A 17735-nucleotide genomic window follows, 5' to 3' on the forward strand; every position below is an offset into this window, starting at 1 on the left:
TGGAGGGGACACACCCGCATAAAAACAGCACTGAAGGCCTCTCATGCACGCAGTACTCTCAAGCTGCCTGTCGGTGAAAAAAACCTCTGCCAGAAACGGGGTTTTGTCGGGGTTTTTGTCGGGGCCTTTTTGTGCCACGTAGCGTGCTTTAAAATGGCTTCATGGCGAAAGCGTTGCTGGTTTCGTCCCGGAAACGGTGTCCGTGGCTATTTTTCAGACTACCTGGAGAAGTTCTTCGGCCGGGGGCGGGCAGGCACCTCACAATCCCTGAGGGCGAGTGCTCCGAGGGGCCCGGCCGGTTGCCCGTGAGCGGGAGAGAGGGAGAGGGAGCCCGAGCCCGGCCAGCCACCGCAGCGATGTGTAACCCTTCGCGGACGCTCTCCCAACTCCTTTCCCAGATGGACGCTGTCCCACTTCCCGCCCCCTGCACCGGGATGCCGCCTCCTTCCTGCACGGCCCCGGGTTGGTGGCGCGGACAATCCCGGTTTCGGCAGAGCGTAGAGTTTAGCGCCGCTCCGCAGGGAGTGCCGGGATCATGACTCAGCACTTCGGTATGCACCGCCGACTGGCCGGGAAATAAACTGGGAACTGCTGAGCGCCGCCCCTAGAGTCGCTGCTGGGAGAGGGAACGGTGTCTGTCTAAATTCACGTAGGAGGTAAGAAGGGGGGACTGAAGTGGAGAGGGAATGAAGGAAGGTTTCAGCTCCCGAATCCAAAACCTCGCCACTTCCATCCGGTATTGCGTGTCTGCCTCTGTGCTGCCCGCGGGGCCGGAGCCACCTGCTCCCCTTGGTTGTGGGGCTGGGCTTCAGGATTCCTTGTGCCCCTTAGTTTATGTTTTCGGGTTGTTTTTTTTTGTTTGGGTTGGGTTTGGTTTTTTTAATATATTTTGAAATATTTTTGCCTGGGAGTGCCCCAATCAGTCAAACTTTAAACAAAAAAAAAAAAGCCAGTAACTCTCAGAATCCTTATTACTTATTTTGTGTGATTTTTCTTTCCTGGGTATATTGCGGAACATGAATTGGAAACGCTGATACATCATTTTTCTGCGTGTTAATGTTCTGTCCGCTAATGTCCTGCTAGCTCTACATGTAAATACTAGGGTGAGCCGCGGCAAACCTAGGGAGCAGGTAGGTCTTGGGCCCTGTGTGTGTTAGTACTTAGCATCAAGTTGTTTTACTGGAATAGGGATTGATTGATTGTTTCTTTGCTTTAGGACTCTGTCGTCGTTTTTTTTTTTTTTTTTACCGTGTGTTTTACAAATGCATGAATTGGTAGAGTGTTCTAAGAATAGTGTAATAGTAAGCTGAGCAGGGGATGTGCAGGCGAGTGAGCAGTGTTTCTTTTCATTGTAGTGCTGGGAGAGAGGGCCAGCCCAGCCTGCCCTCAGTGCAGAGCTGGGGAAGAGAGGTTACAGACGGCTAGTAAACGCAGCACATGTACAAGGGTATTTCAATGTTTGAAATGAAAATCTCTTTCCAAGAATGGCAGCAACACAGACTTGGAAACTCTTTTAAAGGAATTAGAATCATAGAATAGCTAGGGTTGGAAAGGACCTTAAGAGCATCAAGTTCCAACCCCCCTGCCATGGGCAGGGACACCTCACACTGAACTGTCACCCAACCTGGGTGTCCAACCTGGCCCTGAACACTGCCAGGGATGGAGCATCCACAACCTCCCCGGGCAACCCATTCCAGTGCCTCACCACCCTTACAGTAAAGAACTTTCTCCTGACATCAAATCTGAACTTCCCCTGATTAAGTTTGAACCCATTACCCCTTGCCCTGTCACTACAGTCCCTAATGAAGAGTCCTTCCCCAGCATCCTTATAGGCCTCTTTCAGATACTGGAAGGCTGCTATGAGGTTTTCACGCAGCCTTCTCCAGACTTTCTCAGCCTGTCTTCATATGGGAGCTGCTCCAGTCGCCTCATCATCCTCGTGGCCCTCTTCTGGACTTGTTCCAATAGTTCCATGTCCTTTTTATGTTGAGGACACCAGAACTGCACACAATACTCCAAGTGAGGTCTCACAAGAGCAAAGTAGAGGGGCAGGATCACTTCTGTCAACCTGCTGGTCACGCTTCTTTTGATGCAGCCCAGGATAGGGTTGGCTTTCTGGGCTGCAAGCGCACACCAAAGCTGGCTCATGATCATTTTCTCATCAACCAACACCCCCAAGTCCTTCTCTGCAGGGCTGCTCTGAATCTCTTCTCTGCCCAACCTGTAGCTGTGCCTGGGATTGCTCCGCCCCAGACACAGGACCTTGCACTTGGCATGGTTAAACTTCGTAAGGCTGGCATCAGCCCACCTCACAAGTGTGTCAGAGTCCCTCTGGATGGCATTCCTTCCCTTCCAGTGTATCAACCAAACCACACAGCTTGGTGTTAGTGCTGGATCTTGCTTCAGTTTGATTTGACAATGAAATAACTATAAAATTACAATTAAACTTGCCCCTGTTTTCTTAAAACTTTTTTTTTTTTGACTCAACTGCAGTAATTTACTCTAAATTCTCAATTGTCGTTGTCATGTACAAAGCCCAGCCAGTAACTCAGAGCCATTCAGCCTCTTGCTCACTCTCCCCCTTCTTTCTCCCCCCACTCTGTGAGGAAGGGGGAGGAAAATGGAAAGAATGTAACTTGCACGGGTTGAGATAAGAACAGTCCAGTAACTAAGGTATAACACAAACCACTACTGCTACCACCAGTAATAATGATGGTAAGGGAAATAACAAGGGAAGAATGCAATTGCTCACCACCTGCTGACCCAGCCCGACAAGAGCAGCGATCTGGGCCTTCCATGTAACTCCCCCCAGTTTATATACTGGGTATGATGTGCTGTGGTATGGAATATCCCTTTGGCTAGTTTGGGTAAGGTGTCCTGTCTCTCCCAGCTTCCTGCGCCCCTCCTCACTGGCAGAGCACAAGACTGAAAAAGCCTTTGGTCAGAGTAAAAATTACTTAACAACATTACTTACTAAACATTACAAAACACATGTTTTTAGTTGTTGCTGTCAGCACTGTTTTAATGCTAAAGTTGAAAACACAGCACTGCACCAGCTACAAAGAAGGAGAAAAATGGCTGCTACAGCTGAACCCAGGACAGTCATAATTCAGTTTGTACCTGGATTATATAGGCTTGTTTAGGCAAGGATCAATGCAACTTAAGTTATTTTACTAAATGTAGTTCATTAAAGCATGTGAATAGGGTTTTGAAGTAGCTTTTAGCTAAACAAATTTAAAGTCTGATTTACTGTGAAGTTACATAATTTCTGGTTATAGCTATGTCGTGGTTTAAACCCAGTCAGGCAACTTATTCACTCACTCCCAGTGAGTGGTGCTGGGCTGACAACCATCAAGGCCCCCCCCCCCCGGGGCTCTCCCCTTCCCCGCTCCCGGAGGAACGGGGAGGAGGATCGAAAGGGTGCAACTCCTACGGGTTGAGACAAGAACAGTCCAGCAACCAATGTACAACACAAATCACCACCGCTACTACCAACTACAACAATGATAAGAGAAAATAACAAGGGAAGAGAATACAATACCACCGGCCAAGAAACAAGTCCCACCCAGAAGCCCGTGTCCTTCTGGGTAACTCCCAGTTACCCCCCACCCCGGGCATGACGTGCTGTGGTATGGAATACCTCCCTGGCTAGCCCGGGTCAGGCACCCCATCTCTGCTTCCTCACAGCTTCCCCTCCTCCCTGGCAGAGCATGAGCCTCACAAAGTCCTTGGTCAGGGTAAACATCACTTAGCAACAACCAAAAGCATCGGTTTCACCAACACTGTTCCCAGGCTGGAAGTCAAAACACAGCACTGCACCAGCTACCATGAAGGAGAAACATGACTGCTACTGCCGAACCCAGGACAAGCTAACAGGCTGAGATCTGAACCTTTCTGATAGCAGTTTAAGTGAAGAGGGTGTAACTACACATGGGAGTTCATATGAGTAGAGAAGGAATGTGAAGAACAATTATTGAGCTATGGGAGACCAAGTACAGGAAAAGCAGTCTATCATTTTTTCGGTGCACAGGCTCTGACTTGTGACTTGGGGATATAGAAGAGATTGTTGCATTTTTGTGTTCAGAGGCATATAGAAAATATAATCCCCGAGTCCAGATGCCCAATTATGAAAACAAGGTTTGACAGAACCAAGGAATCCTAAAACTGAGTGCTGAATGCTGTTAGGTTTTTGTTCACATACTTATAAGGGAGTCTTTATGGTATTCCTATGCCAAAGGTGAAATACTGTCTGGTAGCAAGATGTGACTGGGAATATTTGGATGCTCCGCAGCTTCATGGTGTGGAGCCTTCTTGGGTGTTAGCCTTGTAACAGAGGAACACCTCCCCGCTACAGCCCGAGAATAATGAGCCCTTGGACTGCACATCAAGGAACAAGTGTGAACCACCGTGCTCTCTCCACTAAGAGCTGTAATAAAGTAACTGCAAGGACTCTTTCCACCTACAATGGAAAGAAGCAAAGATATAAGCATGGGAGATGTTTGAAGGAAACAATAGAACCTACGGACCTCTTGAGGTCATGTAGCCCAGCTTTCTGCTTGGAGCAGGGCTGACTTCCAATTTAGAGCTGGGTTATCCAAAGACCAAATCTGGTCTTTGTTGTTGTCGTGTGTTTGGAGAAGAAAGTTTCAAATTTATTTGAAAGGGAACTCCTCAGAGAATTTCATCCACACTGGTGTTGGATGAAATCTTATTACAAGGATTATTATATTGAAGATTCTAGTATTACTAGCATTTGCTTTCTGCTTTCTGTTAGGGAGACCATTGGTTCCAGCAACATGGATGATGTCAGTTTGAAGTTCCATCAGCAGCTTCTGTTCATTGATGAAAGTCTGGTGGCTGAAGATGTAGCAGCTTTAAAATTTCTCTGTACTGACTTTCTCCCCTTCAGAAAACTAGAAAGGGTGAAGTCAGCAGTGGACATCTTTGAGCTTCTCATGGCTGAAGAATATCTGAACGAGAAAGATACTTTCCTACTAGCTGAACTCTTATACACAATTAAATGTCATTCCTTGCTCAAGAAACTTGGTTATACCAAGGAGAAAGTGCAGGAATGTCTGCATGAGAAGGGAAGAGTGTCTCCTTACAGGTAAGCTTGCTGCAGGATTCCACTCTCTCCATTCCATCTATGCCACACTTTTCCCTTTCCATTTTTAAATTCTCAGATAGCTTTTAGTTTCTATACCATCTTCTGTTCTGCTTTTATCTTACTGGATCTCTGTTACAGGCAGATGCTGTATGAATTGTCAGAGAACATTACCAGTGACATGTTGAAGGATATCATATTCCTCCTGAAAAACTGTCTTCCAAAGCGACGGGTAACTCTGGTATGTGAAGAGAGACAAATATGTATATGGTGAGAATGGAAGAAGCAGGGGGGAAATAGGAGGAAAAGGATGAAGAGAAAAGTATTTGGTGGAATAGGGCATAATCTGCAGCTAGGCTGGTCAGTATTTATAGGGTTAGCAAGGAGGTTTCTGTTGACAGATAAATATGGAATTTGGTGGTTTGTGCCAAGGTCAGTCACTGACAATCCACAGATCATAGAAGGGTGGCAAATCAAATCTTCGCCCGACTTGAGCCATCTGCAAAGGAGATTCATGTCTGTATGTCTTTAGTACCATTTCCCAGCAATGAAGCCTTCTTAAAGCCAAGAGTCATTAAAATGGTTCGGGTGAATCTGTTTGAACAAGACCATATCAAATAATAACACAGCCAGTAGCTTTCCATGGAGCAATATTTCCACCTTCTACAGTGATGTAAAACTGACCCTTTGGACATTGTTCGTAGGAAGCAAAGTATATAATAGTGTAGGTTTTGAGTTCTAAGGAGCAATAACCAAATTCTTTCTTTCTGGCTGTCAGTCTGCTCTGGAATTGCTGATTTTATTGGAAAAACAGAGCCTTTTAACTGAGAACAATGTACAGATACTGGAGGAAGTCTGTATGCATGTTTCACCCAATCTCCTGGAAAGAGTAAACTGCTACAAAAGGGCAAAAGGTGAGAAATTCAGAGTCGGGAAGTACATTTGCTAGAATGCAGGAAGTACTAGAAGGGCTTGGGCAGCTGAACCTCAAGATCCTATGTTTGGATTGCTGGAACAGGAGCTAGAGAGGGATCACACATCTTCAAGCACAAATTTGTCTTAACAGTCTCTAGCCTGTTTTACTTCCTACCTGAATTCCTGTAGCAACATACTGGAATATCTGAGGCCCAATAGAGCAGTCCAGCACATACAGAACAGGCTGGAAAACTGAAAATCTATTTATAGTTCTGTTGCACTTCTCCATTTCCCTATGAATAGTATTGAAATGATTTAAGAATATGCACTACAACAAGGCAGTTGCCTGCTAATAAGACAGTGAAGCACACTGTGTGCATGTGTATTTGAAGTGGTAGGCTCTGTTATTAAATGTGTGATATGTATTATCAGGGATTATACTGCAGTTTGTAATATTCCTTCATTTAGCATCCTGAAGTGACTATAAGCATACTGGGGAAAATGTTCTATTTATTTAAGCACTGGGAAGCAAGTTCTGGGAAATACAAAGCTACTTGCACCCCAATAGATGCAACAGCACCAAGTGTTTTGTGAGTTCCATTCCCATGTGCTTTCTGAGCATATTTCAAAGTTGCTTTCTATTTTAATATATCTCTCAGTAAGCATTGGTACACCTTTGCCTAATGTGCAGATTCATACTGGTTTAACTAGAAGGCACTTGTCTTCTCTCTTTTTGTCTCTTTCTGCTCTTAGTGTCTCTGCCTCAGCAGGAGAACACTCTGCCCATTGAGGAAATTTCACTGTCTCACACTGGAGATATCAAAGTATTCCCTTTCTCAGAGGTACACTGCACTACATATTGCAAGCTTGGGTTTTAGTGGTTTAAGGGGTTGGGTTTTTTTTTGCCCTAATTTTGAAACCATACTGGCTGTGTTTTTGCTAAATCTTCTTACTTAGTTTAGGAATGGAAAAAGCGTATTTTTTTCAGCACGTAAGAAATACAGTTGCATATAATATGAAATAGTGGAAGCCAAAAACACTATTGGTCATGTGCAGCTGGGGGGGTGGGATGATGTTAGAAAGAGAGATGATTGAGAGCAAAAGCTAGATGGGGCCTTCTAGAGAATGGGTTAGTCAGTTGGTGCTGTGTCGTGGTTTAACCCCAGCTGGCAGCTAAGTACCACAAAGCCACTTGCTCCCTCCTCTCCCCCTTGCTTTGTGGGATGGGGAGGAGAATCAGGCAAATGTAAAACTAATAGGTTAAGAACAGTTTAATAATTGAAATAAATGGAAATAACAATAATAACAGGAAAAAGAGAGAGGAATAAAACCCGAGAAAAACTACTGATGCACAATACGATTGCCCACCACCTGCTGACTGATGCCCAGCCGGTTCATGAACAAGAACTCCCCAGCCAGCTCTCCCCAGTTTATGTACTGAACTTGATGTTCTAGGCTAGGGAATACTCCTTTGGCTGGTTCAGCTCACCTATCCTGGCGGTGCTCCCTCCCAGCTTCTTGTGTCCCATCCCATGGAAGAGCATGGGAAACTGAGAAGTCCTTGACTTAGGGTCAGCATTACTACTCCCAGTTTTTCAGTGTACCGGTCCTTAATCAGTTAAACCGTTCTTGCAACATGAGGAATCACACTGGGAAATTTACCAGGGCTATAACTGATGTCTTTTTTGGGGAAAAGGAGAGGAAAGGAGGGGGTGTCAGTCCAGCTGTGGATGAGGAAACCCAGTGATCTTTCTAAGGATACCTCCCAGCAGTGAAGTTCTAGTAGACAAGAGCTGAGGAAAGCAGGCTGTTTCATATTAGAAGGGTTTGCATTACTTCTGCTTTGAGCTGTATTTGCTCTACATGTCCCCAGGGTTTGGGGAAGCCTTCATGCGTGGCACTTGGCACAGTAAGAAAATAAATGTAGTTTTATTAAGGAAGCATAGATTTAAAAGAATTTTAAAAGAATAAGTGAGTGTTTCCATAATCCTGATGATTGTATTTGATTTGTCCTTCAAATGATGAGAGCTCATACATTTTTTTCCATGCTGTATAATAAACCATTGACACTTTACTGTTAGAAGATGTTTCTACTTAGAACAGTTTATAGAATTCTATGAATTCTATATTTTTATAGAATTCACTATCCAAGACAATTTTTATAGGACCATGTTGGGACCTTCATTTTGTTTATAGTGACTGCATATACCTAGAGTGAGAGAATCATTTGGAAGTGAAAGAAAATTCTTTGCTGTTTTCCTTTATCTTTCAGAAAAAAAACATAGTTATTTCCACCTTTGTGAGATTTGCTGTAATTGGGAATTCTTTTGTAATTTCATTATTAAATGCTTTACTGTTCTTAGGAATTCAGTATTTTTCCTACTCTCTACTTAAAAAGCTTTGTATTAAGCCTATTTTGCTAAAATTGCGATGAAAACTTGTTACATATAATAAGGATTTTTAACATGATATTCCCCATATTCAAAATACAGGAGACCTCGATCAAGTCTATCGGTTCCAATATCAATGGTAAGGATTTCTGAAAGTATGTTTTGTTTTTATTTTCTTTACATAATGTTGCATCCCTTTACTTTCTCTGGGAAATTTCTAGCATTTGGATAAATGCAACGCACTTACTCTGCTGTCTTCTTGGAAGGCTGTTTTGCTTCCTGCACATATAGATGTGAAGGATTTCAGTTCTTAGAGAAAAGAGGCAGGAGAAAATTGGCAAATCCTTTGTATTTTGCCAGTCACTTACTAGAAACTAATGCGTTTTCTGGAAAGTGAAATAACGGTGGTCTGATTAGAAGCAAAGAGATTTTCTTTCCTGAAAACAAAAACCAAGTTTTTTGTTTAAATATGGCTGGGAGGACAAGAGAACGGGACACTCCGATTGTTTATAAAACTGTGATGTTAATTTTTTGGGTGCAGGTCTTCACCTGTAACTTTTTTTGCTGTGTAGATTGTTACTTTGATGAGCTTGGGATTGTTGCATGTTAAAGATGGATGGTTTTGACCGCATTAATTAGAGTATGAATTGTACAAAGGGAGACAAGCATTTTAGGGCATTCAGAAGGAGAAGTAAATGAAGCAGCAATAAATAAAATTACATTTTTGGATCAGCTCTCTGAAAAGATTCTGTACAAATAACAGTGAGTAGTTTGCATTCATCTTTGTGACTCCACATCAAATAGACCAGCTGCAAAGTGTAGCAGTACAATGTCTGTCAACTCTTATCCTCTTTTAAGCTGTGTCAGTGCAGCCTTGCTCTGAAAGTCGGTCTGAGAGTTGGTATCAGTGCTTTGAGAACAAAACAGAACAAAGCAGATCTCTAGTGGGAGCTTCATTAGTTTACACTGCAGATTCTTCTTACAAGACAGTTAATTTCTAAGCTGATTTGCAAATGAAAAATTAATTTGAATGTCTCAGAGTCTATCCTTATACCATGGATGCTTTTGTTCCACAATGCCAATACAAATAGAAACCTTGCCTTTGTCACAAAAATAATATATATAAAAAAAATAACTGGAGACATGTTCAGATTAGGTCCTTTGGACATGATGATGCTATCATGTATGGAGGAATTATTCCTTTCAATGAAACAGTATTTCAAATACAAAAAATACAGTACAATAGCTAAACTCATTTTTGCTACATCCACCAATATTGGATTTCTCTTCATAAATATCTGTGCTGTTTTGGTTTGATGGGTTTGTTTGTTTTTTTTCTAGATAACAAAGAAGCATGTCTTACCCAAGGCTTCTCTGAAATAAGGGTGAAGCCACCTGGAGGACTCAGCAATGCAGAAAGTGAATCCAAGGTTTGAGACAATCTCTTAAATCTTTCTCTTTTTGAATACCTGGGTGTGTGAGGTCTAGGTGTGTAATGACATTGATCATGCAAGGACACGTGAGATATCTGTGTGTCTCATGAAGTTTTTTGAATTGTCTGGTCAACTGGAATGTGTCAGAGAATATTTTAACCTTGGAGACCAGAAATTTACCAGTATTGGAAGGTGTGGTGGAGGCAAAACAGGCATAATACCTTTGACATTATCCACACATTAGTGCACCTGCTTGTCTTCCTGCTACAGGCAAAACAGTGGCATTTTCTTAGGTTGTGCATTTTGGAGATGGCAGCAGAATGGGCAAGACAAAAACGTAGCTTCACAGTTCTCTTTCTGAATCTGGCTTAGAAAAAGCTTCAGAGCATCTTGAAATTAAGTCACAAGGGGTAGTATGCAAAGACCCTGTGAGAAGAATAAGGGAAGGCAAGAGTTTTTAGTAAGCTACTGCAGGCTTATAACAATCTTCCTCAGTAAAACATAGGTACAGCAGAAAATACCTCTTCTGTGAGATCCCTTCTTAGAAGCCTTGTGTACACTCATTAACCTTGCACAGCAGTGTAACCACTGAATTCTCTCCCTGGCTTTTTTCTCTGGCATGGATATTGAGGAAGTAAGTTGCTGTGGTGGTTTATAGTCATTTAATTTTTTGAAGTTCTGTGCTGTAACATATCTTTTCATCAACTGCTTTTTAGACTTCTGTAGCAAAGGTACTTGTTCCTGCTGTTGCAGGAGCTTGGAGTGCTACCTTCATTTTGTTCTACTAAAATGCACAAAAGCAGGTGTGCTTTGCTCTTTAGTGAGCAGAAAGGAACTGGAGTGGTGAAAGTTTTTGATTTCAGTCCGAGGTTGAACTTGAAGAGATGGTGATGGTCATTGAAGTTCTGGTGACTTTTCAGTTTCTAAAATGTTCTTTCTTAAGAGTGGGAAGTGGCTTTTTAAGTCTTAGCAAAACTGGTAGCGTAGCATGTTTATGCACTTGTGTGACCTCTGTTCTGCTTGTATGCCTTTCCATTGGATCAGTGTGAGCCACCATCTCCACGTATTCATGGTTGCTTTTGAAAAAAACAACTCAGATGTCTAACATTATACAGGTTCATTGTGAGCCCTCTGCCATCTGAAGTTAAAACATTGTCATGACCTTTGAAACATTGGGGACTTCTGTCCCCATCACCAGTTCAGACTGCAGAGTTGGCTGCTGGATCCTCCCTTTTCCATACAGATGACCAACCCAGCTGCCAAACCCTTCCTCTGCACTTTGATAGTATGGTGACAGAGTGTGCTCAAGGTTTCACCCATGTCTTTTCACACAAGAACGCATCATTGAGTTGCAGCTTTTCAAAAGTAGCGTACAGTTTTAGGTGCCTCTAATTTTTGGATGCCAATTTTGAGGCGTATTAAGGAAATAGGAGTAAGTTGAATAAATTAATTGAGGCTGTAAGCTTTTTTTCCTCTCCTTTCTACAGAAGATGAAAAACTACAAGATGGATGGACCACACAGAGGATTTTGTCTTGTTATTAATAATGTTAAATTCGATAAGTCTCTTAGTGAAAGGAAGGGTTCTTTCAAAGATGCTGGTAAGTTACTGAAGTGTGATTTTTGGAAGATGAGTCTCTGTTTTGCCATGCGAGTCAAATATTGCTCTGTTTTTTTATTGTCTGTATTTTAGTTAATATTCTGAAAGAGTAAAATGATATATGTTAATTTGTCATTTGTGTATCCTAGGGGAGAAAGGGTTAAAGGAAAAGTAACTACAGTTTCTGACGCAGTTGGATCATTCTTGAATAATTTTGAGAATCTCTTTACTTACCCTTTATCTATATAATAAGGAACTAAAACTAAAGCCATCGTTCTACATCATATAATGCAAAATTCCATAATCAAGCAACTCTGTGCGTACTTCTTATTCTGTTCCTTTTATTTATCTATTGTGTATGAAACTCTAATATTAGTTTCACTAAACTGCAACTGGAAAGTAATGATGTGAGGAAGGTTTTGAAGAATTTTAACTGAAACTGTGATGGGGGGACTCCTCATATTTTCCGGTGTCATTTGTGAGCTCACTTAGTATGTCATTATACACTGTAAAATGTCATTATATTTTCTGAAACTTTTCTAGAAAAACCCAGGAACTCTGAGCTGATGCCATCTTTTTTTATTCCTGTTAACCTTTAGTTGATCCTAAAGGTTATATATATATATATAACACCTTTAGTTGATCCTAAAGGTTTTATATATATATATATATATATATATATACACACACACACACATACCCTTTATATAGTGTAAGGGTGAATCTGCAGAAGGTGTAAGGTCTTTCCTGGTTCATATTAATTTGCATAGTGACTTTATAAAATTGTTTACTAGTGCCTCAGTTTCTCCTTTTATCTTTATTTTAAATTACAGAGGAACTGGAGAGAGTATTCACATGGCTAGGTCTGGATGTGAGGACTTACACAGATCTGACATCTCAGAAGATTAAAGAACTCATGCAAACTTGGCAGCAGTTGCAAGATCACAAAGACAGGGACTGTTTTATATGTTGTATTCTATCTCATGGAGAGTCAGGAGCAGTCTATGGGAAAGATGAGGAGCTTGTATCGATCCGCACAATCATGTCCTACTTCACTGCAACACAGTGTCCACAGCTGGCAGAAAAACCCAAACTGTTCTTTATCCAAGCATGCCAGGGTAAAGAGATACAGTGTGCTGTCCCTGTTAAAACTGATGCACGAATTCCAGACTCGTCTTCCATGCAACAGAGCTTTTCTCCTTCTGAAAGTATTCCTGAAGAGGCTGATTTCCTCTTAGGCATGGCCACAATTGATGGATATGTCTCCTTCCGGCATATTCAACAGGGTGCTTGGTATATTCAGGCCCTATGTAGCAAGCTACAGCTGTTGGTACCAAGGTAAATACTTTGCTTAGCTCTTCCATGAAGAATTGGGAGGAACTTCGCCCTTCTCTTTAACTCCAAAGGGAAATTCACATAGGAACTCTAACCCGTGTTCTGAGGTGGACAGTATTACTTAAACTGATGATTTGTTTGCTTGCGCTGATAAAGTTACATTTGTGGTGGATTGACCCTGGCTGGACACCAGGTGCTTACCAAAGCCACTCTATCAGTGGTACAGGGGAGAGAAAGTATAATTAGAGGTTCATAAGTTGAGATAAGGACAGGGGGAAATCAATTCACAAATTACAGCCACAGGCAAAACAGACTCAGCTTAAGTGAAATTAGATCTGATTTATTGCCAATCAGAGCAGAATTGGATACCAAAAAATTAAACCAGACCTTAATCCCTCCCCTCTCCCTTCTCCCTGGGCTTACCTTCACTCCTGAATTCTCTCGCCTGTCCTGCAGCAGTGCAGGGGGACAGAGAACGGGGATGCAGTCAGTTCATCTTTTTTCTGCTGCTGCTTCTCCCTCAAGTTGAGGACTCATCACACTCTTCCTCTGATCTAATGTGGGATCCCTCCCACAGGAGACAGTGTTCCACAAGCTTCTCCAATGGCTGCAGTTCTTCAGGAACTGTTCCAGCATAGGTCCCTTCCATGAGTGCAGTCCTTCAGCAGCAGACTGCTCCCATGTGGGTCCCCCACGCCTTCACAAGTCCTGCCAGCAAACCTGCTTGAGCCTGGGCTCCTCTGAACATGGATCCACAGGTCCTGCCAGGAGCCTGCTCCAGTGCAGGCTTCCCATGGAAACAGTCTCTATTGGGCACCCACGTGCTCTGGTGTGGGTTCCTCCATGGGCTGCAGGTGGATATCTGCTCTCCCATTAACCTCCATGGGCTGCATGGGCACAGCCTGCCTCACCACAGACTTCCCCAGGGGCTGCAGGGGAATCCCAGCTCTGGTGCCTGGAGAGCCTCCTCCCCTCCTTCTGCACTGATCTTGAAGTGTGCAGAGCTGTTGCTCTCACATATTCTTGCTGCTCTCTCCAGCTGCAATTGCTGCTGCTCAGTAGTTCTTTCCACTTCTTAAATGTGTTCTCATGGAGATGCTACCACTATTGCAGGTGGGTCTGCCTTGGAGCCAGCTGGCATTGGTTCTGTTGGACACAGGGGAAGCTTCTAGCAGCTTCTCGCAAAAGCCACCCCTGTAGCTACTCCTCCCTTCCCACTGCCACATAAACACAGTAAAATATTAACCCTGCTAGTGCCATAGAGATAATCTGAGGGATGTGAAGTTTACTGTAAAATTCTCTAAACCTCCTATCTTTAAGGCAGAAACGTCTGTTTCTTGACTGGATTTAGGTAAAAATACTTTAATCCATTATTTTTCTTTACTGGTTAAATCAAGCAAGCCAGGAAGAAAAGGTCTTTTGTTTTTCATATGACTTGAGAACAAAAGAGGAGAAATTTGGAGGAAAGGATCTGGTTTTTGTGTTTTAAATGTTTGTACTGTACCTTCTAGGTGATCTGGGAGGTGTTCAATGGAGGGCCTTCTGCTTGTTAATAACTATTTTTTATTTTTGCTTTTGCTCCCCTTATGTCTCTAGGGGTGAAGATATTTTGTCGATTCTTACAGAAGTTAATGAAGATGTGGCCAGACGTGTTGACCGCTTAGGCACAAAGAAGCAGATGCCCCTACCAGCATATACCTTAACAAGAAAACTTATATTCCCAATACCTAGAGACCCTCCTCCTTCACAGGAATACGGAGGCTTTTGAAATACATCCTTTTATCAGTGCATTTCACTTAAATGCAATTCACCACACGACCTGTTTTAAGGCAGGTATCCAGAATCCTGAGGAACTGTTAGCTTCAAGGCAAAGTGTCATAATTTTTTTTCCATCCTGGGAAACTGGAGGAGATGCAATTAAAACAATCCATGTGCTAGCTAATTACATCATCTATATATCAGGGCTGGAGAAACATGCGTCAGTCATGTTAAATGTTTTTGTACCTGCAAAGATTACAGATACAAAAGTGTTTTTTTCTGACAGCAGGAGGGTTGCAGGTAGCTTTCTATATCTAGTCCAAGATTGTTAGCAGTCTGGTTTAGGCTCATTGTGATTTAGTTTGCAGGCTGTCAATTTCAATTCCCACCTTCAAATCCACTAGGTATATTCACAGAGAAAGACAAAGGTGGGAAGGAAGAGGAGAAAGCTTAATTAGTAAGTGGAAAAGGACTTTCATCTTAATTTAAATTATGTTTTACTTAATGGAGAACTAGTCAAGTACTGAGATCAGTAGTTTGTTACATGATGCACACTGGTACAATCTAATGGCTAATTTAAACCTCATGTACCACAACATCTTTCCAAAACTGATTAAAGCCAAGATGCTACATAGTATTTCCTTTGTGAAACCTTGTGAACTGTCGTTCGCCCATCACTTCTGGAAGAAGAGTTAGGGTAGAAGATTTGCACACTGTGCAATATGATATTCAGTAGCGTATCTGTATAGGTTTATCAAATTGAATAACTATCTTAAGCATTAAATTTTCTGATTATCATTTCCTGTTTTAAGATCTAAAATGCAGCCACATGAGAAACAGAGCTCTTTGCTTAAGTTTGTAATAGAGCATTTTGTGAGTTAACTGAAATTTGTCACACTGTTTTGTTATGAGTATTTATTACGTATGCCTGTGCCCTTCCTGTTTGTTACTGCATTAAATTCATACTTCTTTTTGAGAGCTTGGAGAGGTAAAAATAATGTACTGGGGTAAGCCTTATCTTTGTTTTGGACTGGCCCCTGCACGTTTGGGCACTGCTTTAGTCTGTGGGTTTTAAATACCTCATGCTTTAAGCTGAGGTGAAACTTCAGCAAAACACTGGTTGTTGTAGATGATTAATAACTGTAATTTAGGGTGAAGATTTGAAAGAGGGCTGTGTAGTGCTGTTGAATGCAATTTTTAGCTTGTACTCTTCAGGATTTGTAGGAGGGGAGCTTTGCATCGTACACAGCATTGAAATGCAGCCAGTTGCCAAAACGTAATGGTTGTTTTTTTATCATGATAGTATGTGACCCATCACATTTTGAGTCTCTGAGCTGCCACGCTTGAAGTCACATCTGTGCCACAAAACAGAAAATGGTTTACCTTTTAGTAGAATTTATAACATACTGTAGTAGAATCACAAAGTTTCTGGCTCAAAATTACTGCTCGTACTTGGTGCACTCTTGTATGTTTGGGTGACAGTGGAATTTTTATCACTACAGAGTAAACATAATTTTGACCTTGTTTTGTGGGTTCTTTCATTTTTAAGTTTGGTGGACAGAGAACATCATTGTGTCGTCTTGCTTTCTCTGTAGAGACTTCTGTGTGGGTAATCTCAAGTGTAATCGTATGTAAGTAAAAGCAGTCAGAAGAGTCTAAGCTGAGTTCTGCCTTGAGTTACCTGGGGAGAGGGATCCACCACTCGTGAAATAGGAAAAACCGATAAAGTCTCCCTCACTGATCATGTTTGTTCAAACACAGTTTACACTACCGTGATTTATATTTACTATTCAGTGTGAATATTTTGGTTGGGTGTGCTGAGGGTTGTGTTTGTATGGCTTGAACACTGTAATACGTGGGGTGTGCAGCGGTACTCTGTCAGCACAAGCCCAAAGGTGGGGTAAGCTTATCACTGTAATTGCAGCTGCCATTCAGCAGTGTTGTTGGATGTTTCTGCCTGATCTCCTGTGGTGTATTTTAAGGTAGCAGTTTGAAAGTCTTGGGCAAAGTGGGTGGGCTTTATGCAACTTGGATATTAGTTACTCCTTGCTATCTGCAGTATACACCTTCAGTGTTACTGCGTAATGCAGATTGCATAGCTGTGTAATCTATGGTAATGTAGAGCTGTGCCAGAAGGAAATCAGCCGCAAACAAACAGAAGTGGTTGGTTTTCTTCTCTACAGAAGCATAGGCACTTGTGCATGCTCTCCACCTACAGGATTAAAGAAGGGTTGTGACTTGTGCAAGCCTTGTTTAGACAGATACAAGTGGGACTAGTGTAAAAGTCTGTTTGTGAAGTTTGTAGCTTAGATAGATCATGATCTTAAAGGAGGGTTTATTACCCTATTTATTTTTGAGTCTCTGGTATCCAGTCCCTCCTGACTCAGTGTTTGTGCAGGAGAATGTCTATCCTGCCTTGTGCCAGTAGAGGCCACAGTCACTACAGTTGTTGAGTAGTCAAGTAGCCTTAGCATTTTGCTTCCTCAAGACCAGCCTTTCTGGGAGAGGTGAATTTTTGACAGGTTTCTTCACAAGGAATAGTTTGGGTCACTGAGACACTTCCAGAGGAAGTTGGAGGGACAAGATTTGGATGCAGGAGAGCTGAGGAAAGTTGGAGAGACCAAGTTAACAAAAGGAGAGGAACATTCTGGGGAAGGGTGAGAGAAGAAGAAGTGAAACAGAAAAGAGAAAGCGGAAGAGCAGTGCCAGAAGGGCTGGTCCTTGAAACTGGAGAATGATGGGAGAAACTTACATCTAGAAAGAGCCAACTTGGGCTTGGTTTTGTCTGCAAATACTTTACACAGTGCTGATTCTCAGCATGCTTCATCTTTCAAACTGAAACTGGAGTCTTGATTCAGTTAAGACAGAGGAACTGATTCAGGGAGAGAGACGCTGAGGCATGGGATGACACGGAAATAGAACCATTTTGGACCTGAAGATCATGTAGTGCCCCTCTGCACTGCTCCCAGCCTTTGGATAAAAGGACAACTCCTGGACTGAAATAAGTCACACGTTTTCTGACCTGTTACTAGCACACACTTTTGGGGAGGAATTTGCACACCTCATCGTATTGAAGGGTATGTTACAATGTTGAGTTTGTAAAGATGGATGGATGGAAATCAATGAATGATTTGTTTTTCCTTGCAAAATTTTAACAGATTTTGGTTCTCCTACCTGTCTCTTTTTATAATGCTGACTTCAC

General features: G+C 42.3%; 1 protein-coding gene across 2 annotated transcripts; it reads left to right on the forward strand.

The window, feature by feature from the left end:
- Positions 1–4685: 4685 nt before the first annotated feature.
- Positions 4686–14720, forward strand: CASP10 (caspase 10). 2 transcript variants are annotated; one of them, XM_057419960.1, is made up of 10 exons: positions 4696–5107; positions 5246–5345; positions 5883–6018; positions 6773–6861; positions 8512–8548; positions 9751–9839; positions 11330–11441; positions 12274–12558; positions 12679–12778; positions 14372–14720. In XM_057419960.1, exons 1-10 carry the CDS (start codon positions 4701–4703, stop codon positions 14541–14543), a joined length of 1527 nt encoding a protein of 508 aa, XP_057275943.1. In that variant the 5' UTR covers positions 4696–4700; the 3' UTR covers positions 14544–14720. The 2 variants fall into 2 exon arrangements, with proteins under 2 accessions (XP_057275942.1, XP_057275943.1); XM_057419959.1 differs by having other exon boundaries at positions 4686–5107; positions 12274–12778.
- Positions 14721–17735: the final 3015 nt, after the last annotated feature.

Source organism: Pezoporus wallicus, unplaced genomic scaffold, assembly GCF_028554395.1.
Source record: "Pezoporus wallicus isolate ANWC-B61680 ecotype Strahan unplaced genomic scaffold, APGP_CSIRO_Pwel_v1 contig_4710, whole genome shotgun sequence".
Classification (NCBI taxonomy): Eukaryota; Metazoa; Chordata; class Aves; order Psittaciformes; family Psittacidae; genus Pezoporus; species Pezoporus wallicus.

Coding starts and splice junctions, on each gene's coding strand:
- CASP10 (XM_057419959.1), top strand. CDS start 4,701: ATGAAATCTTATTACAAGGATTATTATATTGAAGATTCTAGTATTACT. Junction 8,549..9,750: donor TATCGGTTCCAATATCAATG/GTAAGGATTTCT, acceptor TTTTTTTTCTAG/ATAACAAAGAAGCATGTCTT. Junction 11,442..12,273: donor GGGTTCTTTCAAAGATGCTG/GTAAGTTACTGA, acceptor TTTAAATTACAG/AGGAACTGGAGAGAGTATTC.